The sequence below is a fragment of the Podarcis gaigeae genome (genome assembly GCF_964106915.1).
Source record: "Podarcis gaigeae genome assembly, chromosome: 6".
Lineage (NCBI taxonomy): Eukaryota > Metazoa > Chordata > Lepidosauria > Squamata > Lacertidae > Podarcis > Podarcis gaigeae.
In genome coordinates, this window is record NC_139682.1 from 56,812,629 (window position 1) to 56,840,604 (window position 27,976).

At 39.4% G+C, this 27,976-nt stretch overlaps 2 protein-coding genes across 16 annotated transcripts in view; one reads left to right on the plus strand and one right to left on the minus strand.

The window, feature by feature from the left end:
• The window catches only part of LOC310846337 (doublesex- and mab-3-related transcription factor 2-like), a gene marked incomplete at its 5' end in the record, with an annotated part of 76,263 nt that overhangs the window by 35,237 nt on the left and 13,050 nt on the right, over positions 1 to 27,976 (plus strand). For 3 of the 10 annotated variants that reach the window (XR_014565256.1, XR_014565257.1, XM_083742672.1), the window contains one exon: positions 11,208 to 11,324. The exons of 5 other annotated variants lie outside the window; for them this stretch is intronic. Of the gene's footprint in view, positions 1 to 6,892; positions 6,917 to 10,252; positions 10,409 to 11,207; positions 12,460 to 27,976 lie in introns of those variants that run through there. 2 more of the 10 variants (XR_014565254.1, XM_083742670.1) reach the window with 2 other exon arrangements.
• GLIS1 (GLIS family zinc finger 1) overlaps positions 1 to 27,976 on the minus strand; it is a 193,791-nt gene that overhangs the window by 11,085 nt on the left and 154,730 nt on the right. For 4 of the 6 annotated variants that reach the window (XR_014565253.1, XM_083742612.1, XM_083742611.1 and 1 more), the window contains 6 exons: positions 24,587 to 24,748; positions 19,779 to 19,889; positions 18,239 to 18,371; positions 14,182 to 14,238; positions 11,129 to 11,279; positions 584 to 762 (listed from right to left, as the gene is read on the minus strand). Coding sequence is in view for 5 of the 6 variants with exons in the window: in XM_083742612.1 (XP_083598738.1) it covers positions 584 to 762; positions 11,129 to 11,279; positions 14,182 to 14,238; positions 18,239 to 18,371; positions 19,779 to 19,889; positions 24,587 to 24,748 (793 nt within the window). In the remaining variant the exon portion in view is untranslated. The remainder of the gene's footprint in view (positions 1 to 583; positions 763 to 11,128; positions 11,280 to 14,181; positions 14,239 to 18,238; positions 18,372 to 19,778; positions 19,890 to 24,586; positions 24,749 to 27,976) is intronic. The other 2 variants (XM_083742614.1, XM_083742615.1) reach the window with 1 other exon arrangement.

Consider the following 27,976-nt stretch of genomic DNA (forward strand, 5'->3'; position numbering starts at 1 on the left):
ATTTGTACGCTTCAAAACCTATACAAAGCACTTGGTTGACACTGCATTAGCTTGTCAGGGTGGCTGCTTCTACCAGTCATAAATAGTTATCATTGATCACAGATTACAGCCCATTATGTCACTGTTAATTATAGCTTTCCTCTTTCATACTGCATTAGATGAAGTGCTTTCAATACAAAATAAATGTGGTGCAGTTGCCATTTGCTGCCTTAATGTAAGTAAGCACTGTAACCAATCAAACAATGCAGAGCGTCAATGAAAATATTAGCAGACCTTCCAGACATAACTAAACATTATGAGGAACATTTAGCTGCTGTCAAGAATAGCAGCCTCAAATCCTTCTCGTCTATAATGGGTTGTACAACCGACTGTACTAATGTCACCATAGTGAACATGTTCCTACTATTTCTATTCCACTTCACAGCATAAGTCATAGCACCATGATGTCAGGACAAGCAGCATGGTGCATTATCCCCTATTTGGTCAGCTCTTTAAATGAATCTGCACACACATTTGGCATTTCTTGTACGCACTGTGCATCAACACACGCACACACATATGCATGAACATAGTATAGAATTACCTTGTGGTCCCTGCTGTGCAGACTGGTTTTGAAATTGCGTATATGTTTTATTTGCTGAGAAGTGCTGCCCACCTGGAGATTGGCTGTGTGATGATGGGGAGCTGTGTTTCGGAAGTAGGGGAGGAGCAACTATGGTTTTCAATGGACTAACGAGAGGAGGATGAATATTTGGAACAATCCTAGAACAAGAAGGAAGAGCGAGAGAGATGATAAACTTGATCCCATATCATTGAGTGCATGAAACACTTGGGCAGGTGTAGCTTTAGTATGTGTGTGTGAGTGAATTTTACTTACAATTCATGTAAGTTAAAAGTACAGTATTAATAACTACGAATTTGTCTGTGAGACATGACAGCAACAACAAAAATAGCTTAACAGAAATATACTTTTAAAAGCCAAGGTGGAATCTACACACATATAAAAAAGCTGTGAAAATGCTTTTTTAAAAAAGTTTTGAAAAATATATTGAATTAGCAATAGCTCACCATCGCCATCTAGTGTCACATTTGTTTATTGAACTTTAAAACACACTTAAAATGTTTTATTTGCAGCTGTATAGCTGAGTCCCAAATCTCTAATCACTTGCAAAAGTTTTACTGACAACAGTTACAGAGTACGTTGCATCTACTTATCATAGCATAGGAGCACTTCATCCTTTTAGAATGCATTGAGCTTTTAATTGATCAAAAATGCCTGAGCTGGTTTGTTTTCCAGTTGCAAGAGCTGAGCTTCCTTCTTTGCACACAACCCCAGTATTATTATTTGTCCCACCACTGGCCCAAAAGCAACTTATTAAAAACTTCAAAAGGCTGAGCGCTGCTTCCTATTGATGCATTTACTACAAAAGATAATCATGCAAGTAACAAGTATTCCACAGTCATGTTTGAAATAAAGCAGGTGTACTTATTAATTCATGAGCTTTCAAGCACATTGCCAAATATAGGAAAGCAGCAAGGCAGAGGGGAGACCACATACGATCCAATCAGAAGCCACAGTGAAGCTAGCCCTGGCTTGGATTGTTGTAGAAAATCACGGTAGTCAGCAAGAATGTTTGATGATTTGAAGAGTCCAGAGATTTGCATAATGAATGAAGGTTCTAACTGAGAAACCTATCACCATTCATTAATCCTGTAAAGGCTATGACACTGATGCCTTAGGCATCCCCATGTACCTCAGGGTGGAGACAACTGGCGAAAGAACTTGTGGAAAGTACTTTTGATCGTGTTTCAGTTAGCTACTTGAAACCATAGGGCAAAATCCGCCATGCAATCCATGCTCTGTTGAAAACCTTATTCATTTTGTTAGGAATTGTGTGTGAAAGAGTAGCATTTAAGTGAAACCCTTCCCAGAATTTGTCTGGTTTGAATGGCACGGGCAGAGCAGAAGAGTGAGGCATCTGTGTTAGATTTATATAAGCAATGTGTAAACCAAGAATAATATGATACACGTTTTGCCAGCCATATGGATGCAAGTACAGTATGGCATCTATTCTATAGATTATGTGTTTTCTTTGCTTCTGTCCTTGTAGATCATGAGGTCAAATTCACGGGCAGATGGGCTGCCTAATTATTTGATATTGCTAGCGTTGTCTCATATACCTTTGGCAGGGAAAGTTACCCTTGATTCCATTCAGGTGTTCTGATAATTTAAAGGCTTTCAGTGTTCTATGCAGGGAGTCACTATAGCACAGAGATATGTGAGTGGATGCAATACTTCATTAAGGGTGTTCCACACAAAATTTAGGCAGGAGACACCTCCAACTAGACCTTCTGTGCCTGACATAATATGCTCTGAAGTGGGGAAAGAAAAGTATTGTGGTGGATGCATTAGGGATTCTTTGGAGCATTCTACAAATGGATTTTAAAAGACCATACAGTACACAAATTATTCAGCTGCAAACTCAGGTTTTCTAATACTATACAACACAATCCTCACTCTGATTACGGTAACTGTATACCACACATTTTTAGTTACATGTCTGACACATTTAGGTTTACCTGTAAAAATATTTTAGGTGTTCCATACATTGAAAGATTGTAAGAACACTGATCCAGATGCAGCCATGGACAATAAATCCATATGAGGTACAGTTATCTGCTTGATAACTGGTCTGACCCAGGTTCTCAGAGTCATCTTCAGCCATTCCTAGCTTTAAAAAACAAGAATTTGTTTTTTAAATGGTTTCGTTGTTTTCATTTTTGTATAAGACTCCTGGCTGAAACCCTGGAGTGCTACTTCCAGTCATTGTAGGCTGTACTGAGCTAGGTGGACCAATGGTCTGGCTTGGTTTAACGCAGTTTCCTGTGTTCCAATGCCCTGCATTGAGAAGCGGCAATGTATGTATTTTGTAATAAATAACGTCTCAGATTTTATTTTACTTTTAAAATCTTCCCAGTAAATGGGTTTACAGAATAAACTATTCCAAAGCCATTAAAGACTAAAATGATGAAAAGGTAAGCCTTTTCTCGCTCTAAAAAGGTAAAGGTAAAGGAACCCTGACAGTTAAGTCCAGTCGCAGATGACTTTAGGGTTGCGGCACTCATCTTGCTTTACAGTCAGCTAATCTTATTTAATGTATTCCTGACAACAGAAAATACAGTACAGCATGTGTAATTGGTAACTACTTTAAGAGAATATAAAACTGAAACTCAAGAGAAATCCACTTCTCTTTTACTTATACTTGGGGTAAAATACGACCACAACAGAGACAGGGATGTTTCCAATATGAACAGCCTCACTTTGTTGTTGTTTTGGAAGGACAGCTTTGACTGTCAAATTCCTCTGCTAAACAATGGATCCCAATATTTCTTCCATCCATCTCAGCAGGAAGAAGATCAGATCCAGAGTTCAGTCCATCTGTACTTTATCTCAAATAAATTCCAATATGTTTTGTGATGTGGTGCTTGTCTGTACTTCAAACCATTTATCAAGTACTGTCAAATAGCATATAATAAATGTTGACATGGAGGGTGATTATTCATTGAATGCTAACACAAAGAAATGCAAAAGTATAGTAAAACCTCAGAGACTAAGGGCCGATTCATACATTATAACCTACCATTTGCTGGCATGTCAGCCACTCACATCAGTGGTCTACATGACAGTATAAACAGTGTACTCTGATAGGTGCACAAGGTGGACCAGGAGGTGCTACATTAATTTTGTGTGTGTGAGAGAGAGAAAGTTTAGGGTAAATGTCAGAAACTTGTCGAATGTTTATGTTTAACTGTAATACTTAAGATTTTAGGATGCCAAAGGGAAATATCAAAATTTGTAAAAACTACAGACCATTTTTTGATAACCAGCCAAGGGGAAATTTTAAGGACTCTTTTACAGAACTACTCATCTTGGTATAAGCATCAGTTAATTGGTTTGTGCCTCAAATTTGTTTATGCAGTCATGAAGTTTAGGCAAGATTGAATGAAGCAGAATGGAATTCAGGGGGGGAAATCAAGAACTGTTTCCCCGACTTGAATGTTACTGACATAGTTGCCCATAAGAAATTGTAAGCACTGCAATATGGTATTTTCCCAGAGTTCACAATTCAGAGCTAACTGGTGTGATCTACAGTTGTCCTAAATTACTGTGCAAGGAGGTGTGGCAAAAGCATGATAGGATTCCTTGATTATGTAAACAAGCACCGTACCAAATTGTTAGTTCAGGGTAGGAGCCATAAATTAGACACCTCAGGACGTATATTTTCCATGATTGTGTAAACAAGCCTTAAGTAAAATAATACTATACCAGTAAACTATAACAAATAAACGCAAAATGCCTCATTTATAAAAACTGCACTCTAATCACTCAAATTATATAAAAAAATAACCTCTCAAGTCAGCTACAGGATCAAAAGACCAAAGCAAAATGAAAAGAAAGAGAAAAGGTTAACATCGATTTTCATCTCTTCCAATAATATTAAAAATGATGTGCAAAGCTCTACTAATCTAGTTTCTGGACGATGCCCAGTTTCTTGCCACGTGTTTCTTTTCTTGGCCCTACCCTCGGGGAATTTCTGTCAACACAAGCTCAGGAAATAGTTAAACCGTTCAGTTTTTAGGAGGGGAACCCTCTATCTGAAGTTTGCTGAACTTTGCTACTAATCAGTCCCAGGTGCCTTTGCCTTCTTTTATAGAATATGCAGGATTCCTTCAAAAGCACAATACTAAATCAGTCATTGTAGTTTACTCTCCCAAAGAACTGTTCTATTTTATAGCTTTACATTAATGTGTAAGCATGCAGCAATAAGTTTACTCTTGGATACTTGTATGCTCTACTACAGTCCATTATATTGGAACTCAACAGAAACTCAGCAATATGCTTCTATCCTCTCCGTGAACAATGACTGCTCGGCTCAAGGGTTAGCAAAGGAAGCAATCACTACCAAGATCAGAATAACCAGGAATTCTTCTGTCATTCAACTTCAACAGGATATTTTGGACTCCCTTGTAGTTTAGCACAGATACACCGGCCACTTGAATTTACAAAAAACCAAATGGGTCACAGTGCACAAAATATCAACATAGACTGACATGCAGAAGTTAACCAAATTTGAAATAAAACTCAAAACTAGTCTGACAAGTTTATCTTTTAAATGGGGGGGGGGAGGTTTTTAAGTAGAAGGAGGAACAGAAACAGTTCTACATCTTTCACACATGAATGCATATTTAAAGAAGGTGCTGGATGCTACCAAAATTATACTTTTCAACAGTTTCCTTTTACTTTATTATTACAAAAAAGTGGGACACTTCAATTTTAGCAGTATTGAATGTTGTCAATATTTGTTGCCAGAACTGCATGTGTCTGTAGGGAAAACTCTGCACCAACATAACCTAAATTCTGCCCTAAAAGCAAAATTCTGCACCCAATAAAAATTAAACAAGTAGTTTATTTTGCCCAAGGACAGGCCTTTATATGCAGGAAATTTCACTATGGCTATAATTTTATGGGGGGAGGGCAGCGGTGGAACCCAGAAGGGCAACCACAGAAGGTGAAAAAGTCAGTGTGGTGTAGTTGAACATTGAAGTTCACAGGGTAACACTGGGCCAGTCACTATCTCAGTCTAGCCTATAGCAGCACTCATTACCCCAGAGGTGAGGCTCTTTCTCTGAAGGTCTTCAAGCAAAGGGTGGACAACCATCTTTTGAAGATGCTTCTCGCTCTGGATTTCTGTTCTCATCCTGACGTAAAGTTCTTAACCTAAGGTACTACTTCCAGATTAGTGGAGTCTAACCCGAAGCGTTTGTAACCTGAAGTGTTTGTAACCTGAGGTACCACTGTACTGTACTTAATATTCCTAATACTCAATGGCTATCCCACATACAAGTGCAAAAATTCAAATGTCACCCACCAATTGAAAAATAGCACAATTATAGCCAAGATAACGTGGATATTTAACACAAGTTTTTTGTCCCCTAGAAAAAATCAGTAGATTTGTCTTCCTTACTGGAATCACCTACATAAATTTGCTTTGCAGATGCTTTTTGAAACACACCCACGCTTTGGCAATGACACGCTATGACCTAGAATATCTGGATTGATATGCTAAAAGTTGTTACGTGGCGGGTTCCTTCCTTGCTAAAGATGTCTATCTAGCCCCTTTCCAACTCTTGTTATTCTATGAAGAGTGTTCTATAAAAACAGTTCAACATATCTAGTCAAAATGAGCAAGCTGGGACCAGCATTGAGACCTGTGGGAGACATAACAGTTTGTGGACACAAGATATACCGGTACTTACTAGTACATGCACACCACATTCTACACCACACATATAGCTGTAAACTTTTTTTTAGTGCAGACAACTCTTAAGATGCCGTGTTGTTTTTCCATCTTCAGGCTGCCACAAATCAAATTTTACTATCTTCACAACTGGTGAAATTAAACAGAGCTTGTCATTATTTATGGTGAGTGTTGTAACTAATGCTAAAATAACACTTCACTACCTGAAACATTAAAAAAAAACTGGATCATGACAAGGTCCACTTTCTATATGCCAAAATATTTCTAAATCAAACACTTCTCCTTTAATTAATATTAATATAAATTAGTATAAAATTACTTGATCCAGCATTCTGTACACTTCACACACTTCTTTATTGAAGAGGAAAAAATATTATACATCTCATATGTAGCCAGGGTAAATATATTTGGTAATGAAGTCAGATTTTGTTAGAACATTTTCAAGTAAATTAAATAATTTTTGTCAAACTATTTAAATGTCTTAGCAAACCATTTGGGAAAACTGAGAGCTGCACTTGTTATTGACTTTGGCAAAGAATGGTATAACAAGGACTTTTTTTTGTTTTAAAAAGGTTCTAAATCAAAATCTTAGTCTTTCTGTCAAACGTGAGTAGACTTCTTGTGCTCTGCTTCTTGTAGCTTTTGGCTTCTCCCATATTTGATGACTCAATCATTACGGTTTTTTGATAGCAATCATTTTGGTCCGTCCCAAAGACTTAAACCCAGGAATCCAACCTTGTCATCACATTGGTTCACAGTGTAGAAATTCTGTACATGTACTTAAACATGGAGGCTGAGATAGGTGATGAATGAGGCAAAACATTGCAGGCTTGCCAGAAGTGTATAGCAGCTTGCATAAAAAAGGATAGTGATGGGTTTTTATTTAATTTGTGCCATATACATTTTTATCTGAGGGAACGCAGGTGCACTACAGCAAGGCTGGGGAACTAGTGCCCTCCATATGGTGCACTCCAACTCTCATCACCCGCAGTTGTCATGGCCAATGGTAAAGGAGAATGGGAGTTGCAGTCCAGCAAGATATGGAGAGCTACATGTTCTTCATGTTCCCTTCGCTACAATTAACTGACAAAGGTGAAAAATTTCAGTAGCCAAATCGCACTGAATGTGTATTCTTTTGTTGATAAGCCAACAAACAAGGTCAATTGTGTGTGCGCATATATTTAAAGCATCCCCTCAAAGAATCCTGGGAGTTGTAGTTTATCCCTCACAGAGCTACACTTCCCAGCATCAGATAACTATTTGACTGTTAGAAAACAATTGAAGGCAGCCCTGTATAGGGAAGATTTTGATGTTTTATTGTGTTTTTATATTTTGCTGGAAGCTGCCAGGAGTGGCTAGGGCAACCCAGTCAGATGGCTGGCATATAAATAATGAAGCAGTAGTAGTAGTTGTTGTTGCTATCCTTAGCAAATGATGGTTTCAAAGGTTCTTGAGGGAGGGAATTGCACCTTAAATGTATGGTGCATATGTAGTCTTAATATGCATAAGTAATATTAGGTGTAAGATTATCATATACTCTCAAAATAAATGCTGGCACACACAGTCATCCCATCACAAGCCAAACTTAATCTCTATGCACAAAGATCTGATTTATTTACATTATATTAAACTAAGATTTATATTCTGATCTTTGCCTGGAGGTCATAAGGTGGGTTAGAACAACAGGCAACATGAACAAAATAAAATCCGCACACACAATTTAAGTAGCAAAACATTTAAAACCAATATTCAATATTTTTCAATCTGCCACTGCCAAGAACCCCTAGCCAAAAATAAATAGGGTCCTTAAGTACATATGGGTAGTCCCATATTGAGGCCAATTCAAGCCTAATTTAATTTTCCACAATAATATAGCTCACAATGTATTAGAGATATTATTTAGATTTGAAACCCTGCAATTAAACTAAAGGCTATTAAAAATAAAATGTATATTTTAGTGCATTTGCTGATAAAGTATTTAACACTACAATTACTTTGCAGTTTTATTGCTAGTCAAAATATACCACCAACAATCAAATCACCATATGACAAAATTAGGTAACACTGTTTTAAAATAAGCATGTAAACGTACTATGCTGAAATTTCATAGTTAGTTTTCAGAGGTTTGCATCATAGCTAGAGCCTTTTCATTATTTTAGGTTTCAATCCTATACACATTTACCTGGGAGTAAGTTCCATTGAACATAGTTGAGTTTACTTCTGAGTAGATGCACAAAGGCTTGTGCTATTACTCTTGTATTAGGTTAATGATAGGCTGCAATCCTAAACAGACTTTGGTGTGACTTACTTATGAATAAACATGGATAGGATGTGACTGTTCATTATACTGTTTGCTTTGCTTAAGTACCCAAACATTGGAATGTAATAGATTAGCATGCTCTTCCATGACATGGCTAGTAAAAAACAACACCTTTTTAATCTAGTTGTGACCAAAGCCAGTAAATACCAATACAGACATCCCCAACCTTCGGCCCTCCAGATGTTTTGGACTACAATTCCCATCATCCCTGACTACTGGTCCTGTTAGCCAGGGATCATGGGAATTGTAGGCCAAAACATTTGGAGGGCTGCAGGTTGGGATCCTGAGACAGGTGGCAAGATCCTCTCAAGAGCTGCGGCCTGGCAGTGGATTCTCATTGATCCATATTAGATATCTGGACATGATTGCAACATCAAGCCCCCTCCACCCTCCCAATGATCTGGGAACAGAGTTGCTTGGTTCTTAAATTTCTTAAATTTAGGAAAGGGTCAGAGCAATCCTGTTTGATTCAGTGTGGTCCTAAGAATGCTCAGGTTGCATGTTCGATCCCCATATGGGACAGCTGAATATTCCTGCATTGCAGGGGCTTGGACTAGATCAGTGTTTTACAACCACTGTTCCGTGGCACACTAGTGTGCCGCGAGATGTTGCCTGGTGTGCCGTGGGAAAAATTGAAAAGTTCAAAAGATTTTTTTAAAAAATCAAATTTTCGCCCACTAGGCAGGCGCCGGACTGTGTCCTGGGTATGGGGTGGGCTTTTTGACCCCACCCTCGGCCAGCAGGGGCGCTGATTGGCGCTCCTCAGGGGGACACCCTCCCCTTTTCTGATGTCCATGCTGTGATTGGTCCAGACTCCAGCCTGGACCTATCACAGTAGGACATCATCTTCCGACTTCCTTCCCGCCTGAGCACAGTGTGCGCAGCAGCGGAGAGAAGAAGACGTCGCGACTTGAGTCACCAGGAGGACCGGAGAAGTTGTCATTTTATTTCTCTTCAGTCTCCACTGAATGCCTTGACTGGGTTAGGGACCCTTATAGCTCAGCATCAGTTGGTGGAAAGGACATGACTTTACAGGAGCAGGAGGAACTAACTTAACTGAGACAAAATCGTGGTTTCAAGCTAAGATTTGCTGATCTACCTTTGGACAGTTTTTGGTTGGATACTGCCAAGGAGTTCCCCCTTCTGGCAAACAAAGCTATTTTGACATTGCTCCCATTTTCCACTACATATCTGTGTGAGATGAGCTTTTCAAGCATGATTGCTATAAAAACTAAATACAGAGAGAGACTGAGAGCTGTTGACGAAGAGCTACGTGTGTGTCTTTGTGTTCAGCCAAACAGGCCCAGGTTGTGCACTGAATAAAGTATTTTATAATTTTTCATATTTATGTTTACTTACTATTTCATAATAAAGTAATTATAAAATACTTTCTTTGTGTTTGATTCCTATTCAAGAGAATTACTTTATATATAGTCAATATAGGCACAGAGTTAAATTTTTTAACAATTTTCTAATGGTGGTGTGCCTCGTGATTTTTTTCGTGAAACAAGTGTGCCTTTGCCCAAAAAAGGTTGAAAAACACTGGACTAGATGACACTTGAGATCCATTCCAACTATGATTCTATGATCATTTCCTCTATTTCCAATTTAGGCCTTGGCGTATGTACCCAGAACAGCATCACCTACCAGGGCAAAGTACCAGCAGATTCAGGGTAAATCAGGAGTTTGCAGGGAGAGGACAAAGTGGAGAAAGCCTCCAAAACATCCCAATGAAAACTCAATGCCAAAGAATGCTGACCAAGAGAGAGTAAACCCTGGAAACTGTGTGGAGGGGGGGGGTGAAAGTGGGTGGCTGGAGAAGGAGGCCAAAGGGAGAAACACGTGGATATAAAAACAGTACAGAGGACAGTCTCATTGTCTGGATAGGCCATTTCCTGACAAGCCATTTTAAAACGTTTCCAGGGTTTGAAGTCAGAACTGCACCTAGAAATCAGTGGAGATAATCAATACAGTGGTACCTCGGGTTAATTTATTCTGGAGGTCCGTTCTTAACCTGAAACTATTCTTAACCTGAGGTACCACTTTAGCTAATGGGGCCCCCATGCAATTTCTGTTCTCATCCTGAAGCAAAGTTCTTAACCTGAGGTACTATTTCTGGGTTAGTGGAGTCTGTAACCTGAAGCGTCTGTAACCTGAGGTACCACTGTATTCTAATGTGCACAAGTATGTTCTCTCAAAAACCCACCTGGAGAAAGGATCCTGCAAACAGCCCACCAAGAGGAGAGCATGCTCAGTGGGCACAGAATGCTGACAGGCTATTGTGGGGAGGGGGAATGGAGCGTAGGGGCTGTAGCCCTCCAGAGAAAAATACTCCACACTGCTCTAATGCCAGTGGGGGGCTATTTCCACAATCCAAATATATTACCTGCAACTGGAGCCTGTATGCACACAACTGCATACATGCATCAACACACATTAATCTGTCATACATTGGACTGCATTAAAAACACATTCCTAGGCAACATACCCTTCTCTGGTGCCTTCTATGGGTGACACATGATGGTGTGCATTGGTGAGGGAGGACTCAAGCATATGTTGTTTTGCAGGTACATCATGAGATGGTGGCAGGAGACCAGGTGACGGTCCATTGTGGTTAGTGCTGGAACCTGTGTACATGCCTAAGGAGGAAAGAGAAAAGTTGCCAGTGAAGAAGCTCAGCCCTGAAAAATGTAAACTTTTGTTTAACCTCTCCTTTGGGCAGATGTCTCAAAACAGATGTGACAGGCTAGGTCCCTGCCATGAATTGTTTTATCTAGAAACACATGCACCACTGTAATTGTCTCGTGACAATGGTCCCTCCAGGCTAGCTAATCAGTGCCAGGCAATAAACAGAAGCATTAAATCATCTTCTTACTATATTCATACTACTTTATTTTCTTAAGTAATACTAGTAAAGGGCATTCTCAGGTATAGGCTTTAAGATTTACATTCATAGGAGACATGTGAACATACCGAGCTGTAGAAACAAAAGGAAATGTAAATAAGTACACCTCACCCTGGAGCAGCTTTTCACATTTCTGAGCAAACAAGTAAGGAAGCAAGCAAACAAACATACATACAAATGAAACAAATTCAGATGCCATATGATTGCATAAATGTATAACCATATAAACAACATTTTGTACAGCAATAACAACAAAGAAACATGAGGGGAGAAACCAAACCTGTGAGAAAATCAGCATTCATTGTGGAGACAGGAATGTATGCCATCTGAAAGGAGGATGAGGAAAGCTGGGCTCATGCCACAGTGGGTTTAAAAAACAAACCCAATTTCTGTTTTTATATATATTTATATGTAGCCTGAGTCTCTTCCTGAGACGCATCCCTTCAGCTCTTGCCATTTCCCATCAGACCATTTCCTAAGAAATATGAGCTCTGAATTTTCCAGGCAATTTCACACGGTCATGCATATACCTGAGAAACATGCTGAGAAACATTACTGTTTGATCTGAAAGTGAGGTGGGGGGTAGACAACAGTAGGGAACAGAATAAGGTGCCTGTGCCATGGCTTTTTCCTGGTTTCAGGGAGTTGTGCACTTCACAACATCTTTTTCTGCAAATGTATTCCCCACCAGCTTTACAACAATGCCTCAGTGAGATAGAACCAATGGCTGTTCTCTTCCCCGCCCCCATCTGCATAATGATCCTTTCAGGCAGCAAAGAGAACAAATACTTTGTTCAAGTACTATGTATAATGTACATATACTCCTGTTAGGAAGGACAGGTGCAGTTTCAGTGATGTAGTGTGTTACACTCCTGAGCCCAATAAATAAATTATATCAGCATGAATAAGTGAAAGTGGGGCTGGTGTGTTAGTAGAAAGAGATTCAGCAGGGAAGACTAGCCTCCCCTTTCTCCCATATCTCCATGTATCATACTTAAACCTCATGCCTAGCAAGGGCATGAGCAAAAGGGCTCTTATCCCACAGCTCTCAGCCAAGGGTGAGCAGCTCGAGCATGATACATTGGCCAATGGAGCATGAGATGAAGCAGACCACATTTCTGGTGGAGAAGGAGAGCCCAGCATGTGGTTGGCTGCAACAATCTGAGTTGATGGTGACCTTGAGTGTGAGGTTGATGCTTGTGTCTGCTACCACTCCTGGTGGCTTGTTTAACTTCATGACCTCTTTTAGTCTGGCTTGATACTATCCACAATTTTACTTTCTCATTAACTTCAGTTATTTTGGAACAGGCTGATGTAGGATTTGTATTTAAACTGAGTGAGCTAGCTGCACATATCCATGTTTTTACAAGAAGGGCTCCAAACCACAAGACCCATCTTGTGTTATGTGAAAGTCCCTCTGGGGAATATAATGACAACCTATTACTAACAGTTGGGAAAATATTGTTCTATCACTTATTCTCTGCAGACAGTATCATTGATTCTACCTCTGCTTTCATTTGTATGTCTGTGTGGTTCCAGGGTGTTATAATTTCCTTTTGGCACAGTCTTTTGATGCTGAATTCATGCAAGTGACATTCAGATGACATTTAAAAAAGATGTAACACATCATTGCTAGACACCACATAGCTGCTACTTTAATTATTTGACTGGAACTCAGATTGTATAAATAACTAATTTAATATGAGAGAAGAGGAAGAAAAACCCAACTGTTTTGATGTTTGGACAACTGGAAGAGTAATGGAAAGAGCTATTCCCTTTCAGGGGAACCTGTATTGTGCCAAAGTCCAAACATTTGGATATTGCAATTTGGGGCAGATGAAAGGACTATCAGTATTCATGTGGAGAACACAAAATGAAATCACATAATTATTGATTTCAGGCAGCAAAAAGCTCTATTTGGATCTAGATTTAGCAGCTTAATCACATCAACAGAATTACATTCTCCTAATTCAGGTCTTTCTTTCACGACCGTAACATGGGGATAGGGGGCTTTTCCTTTTCCTGCCATTGCTGTTTCAGTTCAGACCAGGGCCTCCACACATGCAATATGCATAATACTCAAGTGCAAAGCATGTGATTTAAAGTCACATTACATTTGGCTTTAATACCATTTAAATCAATGGGCTTAAGCACAACTAATTCTGCACAGGTTGACAAATTTGACCTTTCCAGCATGAAATGCATTTTCTGGCTGCTTTTGGATATCACAAAATTATCATGACTAAGCATTAAGGGTTGGGATCTAGACTTAGGTTAGACCCACTGAAATCAATAGGACTTCGGTTAGACTAACTTAAGCTTCATTGGTTTCAATGGCTCTGTTCTAAACATGACTTAAGTCTAAACGCAGAAACACCATTCTGTGACAGAGCAATGATTTACCCCAAGAATTTGTGGCCAGTAGCCAGACAGGTACCATTGGTTACCATTTTGTGTTAATCCCTAGCAATTGGCACATATACGGTATCTAAAACCAGATGCTTAATAGGAGAACTCAGTTACTTCTTCCCAACTGGTCTTAGGCAGTCATTCCATATTTTTGTACAGCAATTGAGGGTGATATGATTTGAGTAGTGCTTTTGCAACTGCATAGCATTTAACATTGAAACACGTACCAAGTTTGATATGGGTACCCACTGTAGGGAACTCCAGATTCCTGTAGTAGCATATACCTGTATAAGGAAGAGACATGAGTATAAGGAAGACACATGAGCCCTTTTCAGATATGAATTTGTACACTGATGGGGGTGGCATCACAGTGGCAGCTTCACCCCTTACCTACATGCATTAAAATACCTTTTGAAAGCTCACATGCATGTGGATAGAGCCCTCTACACATGAAGCTGCATACAGAAGGCTCTGTTGAGACATTTTAATGAGTATGCATTGGATATGGAGTACAGGCTACCACCACATGCTATTGCTCTGTGCAAATTCACATCTGAAAAGTGTTGGAGAAGTTTCTCAAAATTGTATGTAACTCTAGTATGAGCTTGGGCTTTTTTGCTCACATTCCATCACTGATTGATAACTAATCTCCAAAGAGTAGACATTTTAGGAGGTGTTGTCTGTTTGGAGAACATCACCATAGCCACAGAATAGTGTGTGCACTGAAGTCAGTGAAGTGTCTGTTGGTTTGATGAGAAAATACTCTACCCTGCATTCTGTACAAATTCCTATTTGCACATCCGGGAAAGCTGTGCACTTTCATAAAAGCAAAGATCTCCCTGGATGGATCCTAAAGCATGAAACCATTGAGTTGTTTCAGTCCCTTAATGTACATTCAAGGGAGGAATGGTCGCCAAGGTGCAATGTGCTGCACATAAGCCCTATAAATGCTGTCTTCCTACTATGTACCTAAGCATGGAAGGGAGTACCTTGGGCTTCTTAACACATTAACCACTTCGGTTTATAAATACATGCCATCCATCAAAATCTAAATGGTTTAACCTTTAGCACTAACATCTGTTACTAAACTAGCATTGCAGACCATCTGGGATAAGGGCTTTTTGGGGTTTCTGCCAAGTAACTGCAGCAAAAAACAAAACCAAAAAGGTGCAGAAAATACAGAGCAAGAAGAAATGCCAAAAGAGAGAGAGAAAGAGAGCCTTCTGCGTGCACGACACTACTTGACCTACAGATTCGTCCATCATCTGCCTCACAACAGAAGTCGGTAAGGCCCAGAGGATTGTTGCACTTGGATCTGATAGACCTGAGTTCATATACCACAGGGCTGGGACATCTTGGTTTAGAGGGATCCCCAGTTTGACTCAGCGAGGATCTTATGTTCCTGAGCATTTTCATAAATAGTTGATAGTAGATTGAGGTTTCAACGTTATGCTAAAGCACCACATTAGGACTTTTTAAAAATGCAGAATTGTAATGCCCATGTATTGTGATTACAGAGAGCATTCATCTCAGATATTCTCTACTTCTAGCCCAAGCCCAGGCAGGCTTGCTTTGAAGTTTGGCACAAGGGATAGGAGGCTTGAAAAATGATTCATATCTGTATGTTCGCTTTCATCCTTGACATATTTTAAATATGCTGCAGCCTTAGTTTAGGTGGAAAGGTTCTTGGTAATCCAAGTAATCCCAGTGGCACAGCACTCTCTACCTTAATGCTGTGGTTTCTTTGACAGAACAGCCCAGCATAAACAAGTATTTTGAAGCAGAATAAAGGAAAGCTTTATATGGTGAATTTGACTTGCACGTTACTTTCTGAAGCATGTGTAGTCTACTATGTACACTACACAGGAATTTCAATTCCCAAACATTTTATTAAAGCTCCTACCAATGGAATTCTACCTCTGCTTGAGACCCACCTGTTGGTTCCAATTACTAACTTGGAAGAAGAACGTCTTTAGTGCTTTGTGCTCTATCTTATACATTTACTGGCTGCTTGGCATCCCACCCATAGTATCACTGGACCCTACAAGGCTATAACTCACTGCTCTTCATTTCGCTGAAGTGTTAACTTAGCCCCTTAGCCATGTCCTGAACCTAAAACTAAGCTTAAGCATGCACAACTCTGCTTGCACCTTTCCATCCCCTGATATGCCCACCTCTGCCTTTCTTACCTATTCACCTCTTTGACTCTTCCACATAGTAGGGTCCTTGGGCAGGGATCTCTCTTGTTTGCTTATGACTCATTAAATATAGAAATACTACTACAACAACAAATAAAAGTCACAACAACTTGTGATGAGAAACTGTGCCTACGTGACATACAAGAGTTTTTTTTTTTTTAATCAGGACTTAAATGATGCATCTCATTTAAATCAATTTAAAAATATTGATTTTAAAAATATTGTGGGTAATGTTTAAAAAATATTGACTGGCTGATGTGCCCCCAAACAAAATTAATTATAACAGTGTTGCAGATGAGGTCCTAGATAAACAGCTTCTTTGAAATGAAGACTCTGGAAAATTAATTTTTCTATTTTGTTATCAACTTTAAACAAACAAACAAGGCATGTTTTTCTGCTGATACAACTTACTGAGAGAGGAGGCCTAAACCACTATGAACAAAGAAACTATGGTTTCAGTTTTAGCACTATCAAAATTTATGACATAAATAATGAATAAGCCTGTTTCTTAAGCAAACAGTTACAAATTGAAAGCTCCCTCTCCACATCTCCAGGGAGCCTTTAACATGGCATAATGGCCAGTGTTGCACTAGGACTGGACCTCTAAGCCAAAAACCAGGACCAGCCCCATGACAATCCGGAGAGTGGTAGATGATGGAGACATTGGCAACCAGACCCAGCATCAGTACCTTGGTCTGGCATGAATTAATCCAGGAGGACCCACCAGGACTGATACTGGTCACTGTGGCGCTCTCTCTCTCTCTCTCTTTCTCTCTCTCTCTCTCTCTCTGTGTGTGTGTGTGCATATACATACACCTACACACATACTGTATACATGGGGTGGTATACATTTGGTTACAGATGTTGATTTTATTTTTATTTTTTTAGATTATCCTTTTCTACAACAAAATAGTGCTTATTCACAAATAAATATGTATGGCAGCAATGGCAGTAGACACAAACTTCATTTTATCATTGTAGTCATGATGGTGCCATGATTTATTACTATTATTACTATTATTTATTAAATTTTAATACCGCTCTTCATCCGAAGATCACAGGATGGTTCACAACAAAAAAACTAAATGAGGACACAAAATACACAATAAAACAAAAATGAACAAACTAATAACCCCCGCTCCCCCAAAACACATTTAAACGGCAATAGAGTGTTAATTACCCAAAGGCCTGGTAATTTTTATTATTCTTTATTATTATTTATGCAAGTTTAAAATGCAAAACTGCACATGCTCAAAATATTTTTTTTTAATCAGGGCTGGCACACTGTTTTTGTGCTCTAACACATCAGGAATGTGGAAGCAGTTGGAAAGCTTAGTATGGTGCTTGGGGAGCGGGGAGAAGACAAATGTTAATTGTGTGCTTTGTAACTGCAGTGGTACACAGGACAGCCTGAAAGGATGTCCCATTAAATCCAGGATCTAAAATTACTTAGGTGCTCAACTGGCAATGGCAGAAAATTTGTCTGATGGCCAATTCACATGGGTACCATAAACATGAACTGTCCATCAGACAAATTATGGACTGTTGGAAAAATAATCACAAATATGTTTGAACCGAAAATACACACCAGCTGTAAACACTCTTTGAGAAGACTGATTCCAAGCCAACTTCTAATTTTCCTTGCAACAATGCATGGTTATCAGCCAATGCATTTAGTCCTATCAGTGCTTTTTTTTCTAGAAAAATAGGTGCCGGTACTCAACTTGAAGTTGTCACAGTAAGCGTCACACTTTTTAACAACAAAAAGAGAGGTGTCAGTTAATGCGTACCCTTGAGTACCCCCTGGGAGGAAAAGCACTGGTTCTACTTTGAATGTATGGAAACTTTTTCAAAACCTCAGAATTTAGAATTGTATTTATTTGCTATGTCACATTCTCTCTCCATGAACATCAGTGTATTATTTCAGCCTTACAACAACCTTGTGTGGCCAGGTGGACCAAGGGATAGTGCCTTTGCCTAAGCCTACCTGATTAGCTTTGTGGCTAGGTGGGGATTTGAATCTTAGCTCTGTGTGCACCAGACTGGATGGTGCATGCTATAATGTATCTTTGAGAAATGTTCCTACCTGTTATTAGATCATGGTGGCCCATTGATCGCCCACACTTGCCATCCAAAATGTGTTGTGAAGAAGGGTGGAGTTGCTGCATGGCTAAGCATTCACTTAGTATGTCTTGTTCAGCATCAGAGCATGAGTGTAGCTAAAGGGGAAGGATAAAACAAAGAGATTTTCATTTCAAAGTGCAGAACTAAAGTGCAGTTAATTGGATGCATATGCCTTTTTCCTTATAGCCTACATATATAAGGAAGAAACAAAATGCCATTGTTTTCAGGACTAGAGTAATTGAAGATATATTAGGTGCTTAGTGCTTCTAATTAGAAATCATTTGGGTTTTCTTGCACACAGAAATTAAGCATGCTGATCTTAAACCAGCAGCATCTTGTTTCTCAGAAACATAATGTACCCTTGTGCTCCTCACAATTTTATGGAGTAATTTGGCTCCATATTCCCCTCTAGTATCTAGTATCTTGGGTTCCTTCTCTTGAAAGGATTGCATCACTTTTGTAACTGCAGTGGTTGGAAGGGTATTTGATAGGGGAGGAAAAGTGTTTGCACTTATCGAGATTAGAGCTGACAAAATGGCGGGCTGTTAGGAATGTGCAAGAGGTACTGCTGATATGGCAGCTGTTTTCCATGTAAATGAATGCACTGGCAAAAGTGTCCGAAGCATGCTCTTTGCAAACCACAATGTTGATCATATTAAAAACAGCAGGAGAAGAGAATTAAGAAAGAAAAGCATTTCTAATTCTCCTTCAAACATGCTGATGTTGCCAAGCTTTTGTCATAACACAAGGCTCAAATTACACAGAAACAGCCATTCTATGTTGTGACCATTAATAAATGGTTATTGTTTTGAAGTTTACAGTTTTGCATTCCGCCTTCCCTTGGGCTCAGTTATTCTAAACTAAAAGATCCAGGCAAATCAGTTTAGCCTTCTATCCTGCAGGCAGTTTGTTTTTTCACATACAAAGATTGAGAATTCTGGATCACAATCAGCAGCTGCAGCCAATAAAAGTTTAAACTACTACTAAATAACTACTTCATTTTGTTCTCTTAAAAGAATTTTAGAGCTCATTGATGTACCATTGCCTGAGAAAAGGCAGGAATTGAATGCACGGGGGACAGGTTGTGGCATGTTGTGAAGCCACATGCAGAAGATTCCAGGTTCAATCCTGGAAAGATTTCTGCCTAAAAAACTCAAAAGATGCAACCAATAGGCAATGCTAAGCTAGGTAGACCAAGCCCAGGTATAAAGCAGCTTCTCATGTCCTCTCAGTTGCAGGTCCAAGAGCAGTGAAGCTGAGGACAGTGGGGTCAACAAATGATGAAGGAGCAGTAAACACATTAAAACTATTTTGGGATTAAACAGGTCTCATCTTTATTTATTACAGATTTCAGCAGATTTTGGTACAGGAATTGGGTGTATATCCTGACACTGGTTGATTATTTGACAGGGTGAACTAAGAATTGCCCTATGACATTCAGTGAAACACTTCAGGTGAACATTCATTTGGAATTGTTACCTTTTTTGGACTGGTGGTCTTACCTTTTTGCGCACCTGTTGTTCTTTGGCAGAATGAGCTTTCACATGCTTTCGGAGGGAACTTGGATCAGTATAGCGCTTGGAGCACCCGGGAATCTGGCAGGCATATGGTTTCTGTAAGCATGTGGAGAGGAAAGAGGAGGGGAAAAGATAACATGGAAGGATGTCTGTTTTAGAAACATTATCCTAAAGGTATGAAATGTTATGTTCAGAACATGAAATATTCAGGGATTGTTGGTGATGTGCAAACATGTTGTGAAGCCTCTAGTTGCTTTGCTCAGCTTGAAAATGCTACTTGAGCAAGCATAACTGTGTATAACAGGCCTGGCAAAGAACCAGAGGTAGTACATCCAGATCTGCTGCAGAAATCGCTTTTATTCTGGACTTAGTCCAAATGCTTGAAGCATTTTACACATCTGGGCACTTAATGTTTTTGGATAAGGTGTACTAGATGAAACTGCAACGGAGAAAATTACATCAGGTCTTGAAAATGCCATGAGGCCTAACAACTAAATGATACTTTCTTTACATGTCCATCCTTTTTATTAATTTTAAGAGGCACTTCCTCTGTCCAGTGTCCACAACTACTGAAGAAATACAGTATTGCCAACATTCCCCCACAAGTCTTTACAACCACACATCCTGCTGTGCCCCTGTGGACAACCCCTACATAATACTTATGTGACAACACATCAGACCAACAGCCCATCAGAAACACTGCACAATCCTAGGGGCACTCACATGGGCACAACCATTCTGAAGATTTATTTCAAATATCAGAGTAGCCTCATTTTCTAAGGAAGTTTGTATTCTTTTGCACTATCCTGCATATATCCATGGCTTTTATTATCCATTTCATTTATTCTTTACTCTGCTGAAAGTTCTGGTATTATGATATCCCTTGCTTACTGCTGATCTCTGTGCCTTTATCATCCTACAATCTAGCTGGCTGAGTTGACATATCAGAGGTATGATATGGGTAGACAATATGACATTAGGACAATCCAGTGCAATTCTACAATCTTTTCATTTGCAGGAGCAGTCAACACGGTGCCCTCCCTAGCCAGCATGGCCAACAGATATCATGGGAATTGTAGTCTAAAACACCTGGCAGGCACCAAATTGATTCCTCCTGCTCTTCTTTTGGACAAAATTTAACAATTCTGGTTTACAACATTGGTAGTAAATCTTTCCAGCACTATAAAAGCAGTCATCTTATCTCTTCTTTAAAAGGTAGATTCTAATCCAGTTTCCAGGACAGCCCTAGACCTAACCCTAACCTAATAATCTGTTATTCGATCAAACCAGCACATTCTAACAGGTCTTCGTAATTATTTACAGATTCTCCTTTCAGAGAAGATAAATGACAGATTGACCTGCATTCGGAATCTCAAATCACTTCCACATGCATTCAATAAGAACTAAGCAGTCCATATAAATCCTTTTTCTTTGTAGGCGCCTCCAGAGGAATAAGTAGTCCTGCTCCTTGTACCAGCAGGAAATTTCCAAAGGAATAATAAGATCATTCACCAGCTCAAAGCTCCAAAGGCTAACCTGATACGTACCCAGAAACTTACATATGAAAGTCAATTTATTGAAAGTGCCTGGAACACACAGACAACCGAAATTTGAGGAAGGATGATGGAAACCATTAAACAATTCCTTAGTGGAATTAACTAGGCAGAGTATTTTCCCAGCTATAGTAACACATTATTAAGGATGGGGGAAACTAGATCAGAAAAAGTCCATCCATACTAGTCCAAACCTTTTCAATCTCACTTTCACACAGGATTCAGTTACACAGTAGGCATATTAAAAGGGATCAGAGTTTGTTCCGCGAACTGCAGATCTTCTGTTTCATGCATTTGGAACATTAAACACCAGCATGCAAGACACATTCTAATTACTTAGATCTATGTTAAAAAAGCAAAAGACAAAACAAATCTAAAATTATTGATTAAATAATTAGGTGAAAATATATAAGAAAATGAATGCTGGCGTATGCAGGTTGTGAATGCAGCAAAAAAATTAAAGAATGTCTAGAAAACTAAGCTACAGCACTAACAAAAGGTTAGTCAAAATTATTACTGTACCTTTTTGCTGATTATGAATATTTCAGAGTAAAGACAGATATGGGAGAAAAAGTAAAGACAAAGAAGGAAGGAAAAAGAGAATAGAAAGTTAAAGGAGCTCTTTGCAATAACACCCATGTAACAAGATATAAGGAGACAGAGAGAGACTTGGTTCTGGTGCACCATGAAATCTACAAAATGATGTGCAACAGCACTCATACAAAAAAACAAGGCGGCAGAGAGGGACTTGGTTCTGTATGTACCACGAAGTCTACAAAATTATTTCTGCAAGCCAACTTAGTCCGCCCTTCCACCTCATTCCACTTACATTAACGTCAAGCCGTTACAACTTCAAAAAGGTGCATCCTATACAGCATATTAAATTTCAAAAGAGCCACATTTTAGAAGTAATTACAAATTCAAATCTCTAAAGCTGACTTTCAAATAAATAAAACATTGTTATTGTAAGTGTGCTTGGGTTTGGAAAATGTGACTGACTGGCTTGTTTGTTTTTGGAGGGCATAATGTACATTACACATTCCTTAATGCTGTACTGTCTGAAATGTGTAGCTGCTTTAAAAGTAAATATCAATTAACCGCCAGGTTTCTGCCCCATAAACACCCGGCCAAACGTTAAACCACATATTCACCTCTTTCAAAAAGACAAAGGAAGGACTCTTGCTGTTATTCTTTATGAGCTTTGGCCCAGGAGCTTAGGTGACCTAAGGAGTCTGCTTTGCTTTCATGGGTGGGTTGACACTAGTAAAGGCTAACATGATCTGGGCAGTATTGTAAAATAGCTATTATCCAAACTGTAGTAACCTAGAAATCTCTAGAAATTCTAATTAATTGAATAGTTTGTGGTAGTTTGCCGAAGTCGGTATAACCCTATTTACTTTGTATTTGTTTATCCCTATCCAAGGTTCCATCTGCACTATGCATTTAAACAATACATTTAACTCTGCAGCTCTGTGACAGGAATGGGGGCATCCTAGCAACTCTCAGCACCCTTATTGGGAGGAAGCCATGACTGTTTAAAGCGGTATGATACCGTCTTAACATATAGTGCAGATGGGTCCCAAATACTCTTGGAAGTACTGTGGGCTATATGCATTAATGACGTTTTACTACGCTAGGACAACAAAATTGAGCATTACACCACCTTACATAAAGGAGGCTGTAAGTGCCATTGGGGTGGAGAGCTTAGTAATGACAATATATTGTCACAATACAAAGCAGCCTTTCCCAACCTGGTGCTCTCCAGATGTTTTAGACTAAAACTCTCATCTGCCCTGATCTTTTGTCATGCTGGCTGGGTTGATAGGAGTTGGAGTCCAAAACATATGGTGCCAGGTTAGGGAATGCTGACATGAAGTCTTAGGACTTTTTAAAAATGTTCATTGCTTCTGAAGTCTGCTTCAGTTGGGATTGTGGAAGGGGTGGTCAATAGGAACCCCTAAAAGGCCCTCAATAGTCCCAAGTGCCTTTCAGTAGTTACAGCCAGTGTGCCAGTTGTGATCTCTCTAGGATAAAGATAGTCTGCCCATGGTTATCCATGCCCTGGTAGCCTCCAGTATGAATCACTGGAGCTGCCTTTGAAGATAGTTCAGAACTACCAGTATTTTGACCGGGGCAGTTCGTTCAGACCATTACTGTCCAATCTTAAAAAAAAACTTTCTTCACTACCAGGCTTCCAAATCCAGTTTAAAGTCATGCTGTTTACTAGCTCTCAACAACCTGAAGAGGTGCTCACTCTTGTAGCAACCTGCCTATCTTTAAGGTGATCTACACGGCTGATGTCAAGTTTGGTGAGGCCTTTGGCAGTGTAGAAGCAGTGAGTGAAGCCTTCCCCCTTTAAGCGATGGAAGCTCTGGCCTCCTTATCTTGAAGCTGGTGGGCACAAGTAGCAAAGAAGCTCTTTGAGCTGCTGGAGCCTGCCATTTTAATTTCCTCACAATACCTTTGGAACAACACTGTCAGGCCCCAAAGACAGTGTGAGGGAATTAAAAGGGTGGTTTCCTATTATATTACTGCTTTTCTATTGCTGCTAGCACCAGCCTACCTTAAGATGGGATAGGGGGTTGGTGGGCCCTTCAGAGGACTCAAGGTTCTGGCAAGTGCCTGATGATGCCAACCCCTTATGCCAAGCCTTAGTATCTGCCAAATCCCTCCTAGACAGAGAACTATTTTGGCAGTGATGTCCCAGTTGTAGAATGCCCTCCACAAGGAGACATGCAAGGCACCAAGGTGCTAGGTGCTAGACAAAACCTTAAAGTGCAAATATAATTTTAAGGAATTTTAAATATTTCTGCTGGCTCCTTTATCTGTTGTGTGCCAATGTTGCTCTCTGTGTTGCATTTTAATGATGACCTCGTATTTTTAATTATTGTAAAGTACCCTGAAGTCAGTTTTGATGAAGGGTGACATAAAAATATTTTTTATTAATGAAATAAAGCCCATGGAGAACCTTTTGATAGGATAATAATAATTTCCCCATTTTCTTTCAAAAAACACATTGTAGCACACAGGAATAGACTGAGCGCATGCTGGTAATGCCAACGTTCTAGGTTCGATCCCCATGTGGGACAGCTGCATATTCCTGCATTGCAGGGGGTTGGACTAAATGATCCTCAGGGTCCCTTCCAACTCTATGATTCTATGGCTGTGCTGGTTTCAGGAAAGGTCCTGTTACAAAGGATGCACTATATATAGCGTCATATAGAATAATGTGATGCTTACAGTATCCAGGTGTGTTCGCTGATGCTTAGCCCGGTCGCTAGAGTTGCTGAAAGCTTTCTGGCAGCCAGGATGCTGACAAAGATAAGGCTTCTCACCCGTGTGACTCCGCAGGTGAATCTTAAGGTTTTCAAGTCGAGAAAATGCTTTGTTGCACCCTTCAAACTGCAATAAAGCCATAAAAAACTCTGTAAAGCTTTATTAAATAAACCATATCCTGCTATAATGAGTACAGTGTTTGAAAAAACAATCCAAACTGGACATGCAACAAATCAACCAGAATTCAGAACATCTGCTGAAGTTTATGGATGAAACAGATTTCGCTCCGCTGTCTTAATCCATCATTATGCATGGTGTAGGGGTCGGTAATACTGTATTCTTCTATGTACACAGTGTTAAGGCTTCTAGAGACTGTTTAAGTAAAGGAGCTTAAACAATAAGAAAGAACAAGTTTTCAGCGGTGTAGGAAGAGTTCTCTTCAATGTTATGAACAGCATGAAGTATTGGAACAAGAGCTACTGTGAGGATCAGATCATTGGCTGCCACAAACAAAACAGAGAAATTACTTTTCAATAGCAAAACTGACTGTCTCAGTCTGGTTTTGGTGTCAAATGTACCCAGAAAAAGCAATACAAATAAAATGCTTGGTGGAAAGTATTCAACATAAAACCATTTGCAAGGCTTTTTAAAATAATAATAAATGATTTCATTTCGAACTTCGCTTTTCTAGTAAACAGTAGTTGCACAATAATCACTTGAGTTAACCCCACAATGTAATGAACATAAATCTACAACAACAGTGTATGGGTGTAACTGACCTCCAGTTTTCTAAAAACTAATAAAAAATAATAATGCCACATAGGCACAACAGTAAAATTAAAGTGCATTGTGAGTTATGTGTAACAACAACAGCAGCAAAACTCGCAGACCCTGCAGTTATAGCACCTGTTCTTTGTGTGGCAGATGCACAATCACACTTCACAACTGCATGTATAGGACAAAATTGTTATATAAAGCACATCACCTCTGTGATTTTCTGTCATTGTGTCACCCACAGTTATGCTTTTCCTGGTATGAGCAGTGATAGCCCCTACCAGTTCTGAAGCTTCTTGATGTCTTTGGCTATGAAGAAAAGCTACTGCCCTTCCTTTGGCATGCAATTTACAAGTGAATTTGTGGGGAAAGAAGTCTGAAGGAATTTGTGGTAGTGGTGGTTGTTTTCAGTGTGCCAACTAGACTCTTAGTTTTCTTAGATAATCCACCAGCTAGTGGCACACTGGTGAAAAAGTCGTATTTTATTACATTCTGTCCAGAACGCTGTAAATATGTTGTGATTGTTATTAGCTTCTTAACTGCTGGTTGGCATAGGTTTTAAGTTGCTGGAGCTGCCTGGTTACAAAGATGCCTGAGAGCAACCTCAACAACCCATTTCCCAAAGATCTTTCTGTGAACAGAGAAAAGTGGGTGTTCCAAGGGAAAAAACCTGCCAGCAGAAGGACAACAAAGATGGACCAGTCTAGCTTCTCTAGGAATGGAGTTCCAAATTCTGGGAGCATCCATTGAAAAGTCCCTCCCTGTTTGTGCCTGTGAGGGTGGCAGGATTATAAGAATGACTTTTTAATTGTTCTCTTTAATTGTTTAATTGTACTTTTTAATTGTTCTCATTGTTTTAACTGCTCTCATTTATTGTGATCATATATTTCTAGCTACCTTGTGAATCTATATGATTTAACAGATGCCATATTCATACAATCAATCAATCAATCAATCAATCAATAGCATCATCAACATCCTATCCCATGTTGCATCCATCAGACAATATGCCTACAGCAAGGGAAACCAAAGTAGTCCTCTTAGCTTCATAAAGCAGAATGTAAGCACCCCAACATCTAATTTTTCTTGAGCAGATGTGCCTACACTTCTCTTAAGACTAGGTAGTAAATCTCCTATTCAGGAAGCCTCGTCCACATGAAGTGATCCTCAAATTGAAGAGAAAATTACCTAGAATAGAATCTCAATATATACCATAGTGGGATGATAGATAACAAGACCATTACATTTTTGCTGCCCTTTGCTGTTACTTGTTATTTGGACTTAGCTTTATCGATAAATGTTATATGCATCAACGGGCAACTTTCTTCTCAAGAGTAGTCACCTTAAAACTGAAGAAATAAGTGACCTGTGACTCAGAAATTTTATTTGGCTGCTAGGGAATTCCCCCTTGGAATATTTGATGTCTTTCTAGGTGCCAATGAAGCTTGGAAGATTTCGGTCATTCCAGATAAAAAGTAAATAAATAAATGCTAAAGGTCTAGAAATTAGAGCACATATTTTAGCAAACAACCTGAGGTCTAAGTTTTGTTAAGTTTACTGTCCAACAACTGTGCAGCTGTCCATTTAATTAAGAGTAGCCTTGGCAAACATGACATTTTCTAAGTCCATTTGGGAACGACAGAACTCTGAAAACACAACTCCCATCTATAGCCCTCTCATTTTTACTTTGTTATACTGAGCCTTCCCCTTTCTCCTTTCTAAACACCCTCACAAATTTAGCATTTTTACAGTGTCTACAGGTCTACTCAGCCCTATTGCTTTCAATGGGACTTCTGTGAAAGTGCTTATAGCATTGCAGCCTTAATTCTGTTTTTTGTTGCTGCCACCTTCCATTCAGTTTTACAAAACTGAGGAATTAGTTGTACATTCAGTGATAGTATCAGGGTTCCAGACTGGAACCAGGGTTTTGGGAGTAATCTCTGGAATTTATTTCAGTCTCTAAAAATGTGGCAGCTGCTATTAAAATTAAGCATTGGGACGAGCTACCTGGTGGAACCGTCTTTCTTTTAGAGTGCTATAAAAATGCCCAACAAGCTTCTGTTGGTGGTTTTCTAATACAGTATGTACTCCCTCAGAGAGAGCAATTTGAATGTATTAGGAGTGCCAGTGTTTGTATAATTAGCTGTCTAATCTCCAGACCATTGCCCAGGCGCTAGACCTGTACTGTACTTTGCAGAACAGAAGTTTTTGGCAATTAAGCAGTAGTAGAGGTTCCTGACTTGGGTGGGAGAGCTGAGGAACAAATGTGCATCTCAAAAAATCTCCTCCAGAGACAGGTTGGCTGTGTTCTTTTGCCCTTCTGGAAAATACATTGGGTAGCAATACAATAAAACAAATATAAAAAATGAACAGACTCTTATTGTTTCTGAGCAACTAATGGCACAGGGATTAAAACTGTATGAATACATATAATTTTTTTAAGTGTGGAATTATCTCTAGCTGTCACAATGTTTGAAAGCAATTTTATGTTCTTTGTAAGTAAACCTCTAGGCAAAAAAGTTATGACTTCTTGTTTCAAATTTGGTAGGGCCAGGAGATAAAAGTGCTTTGTAGGCCACA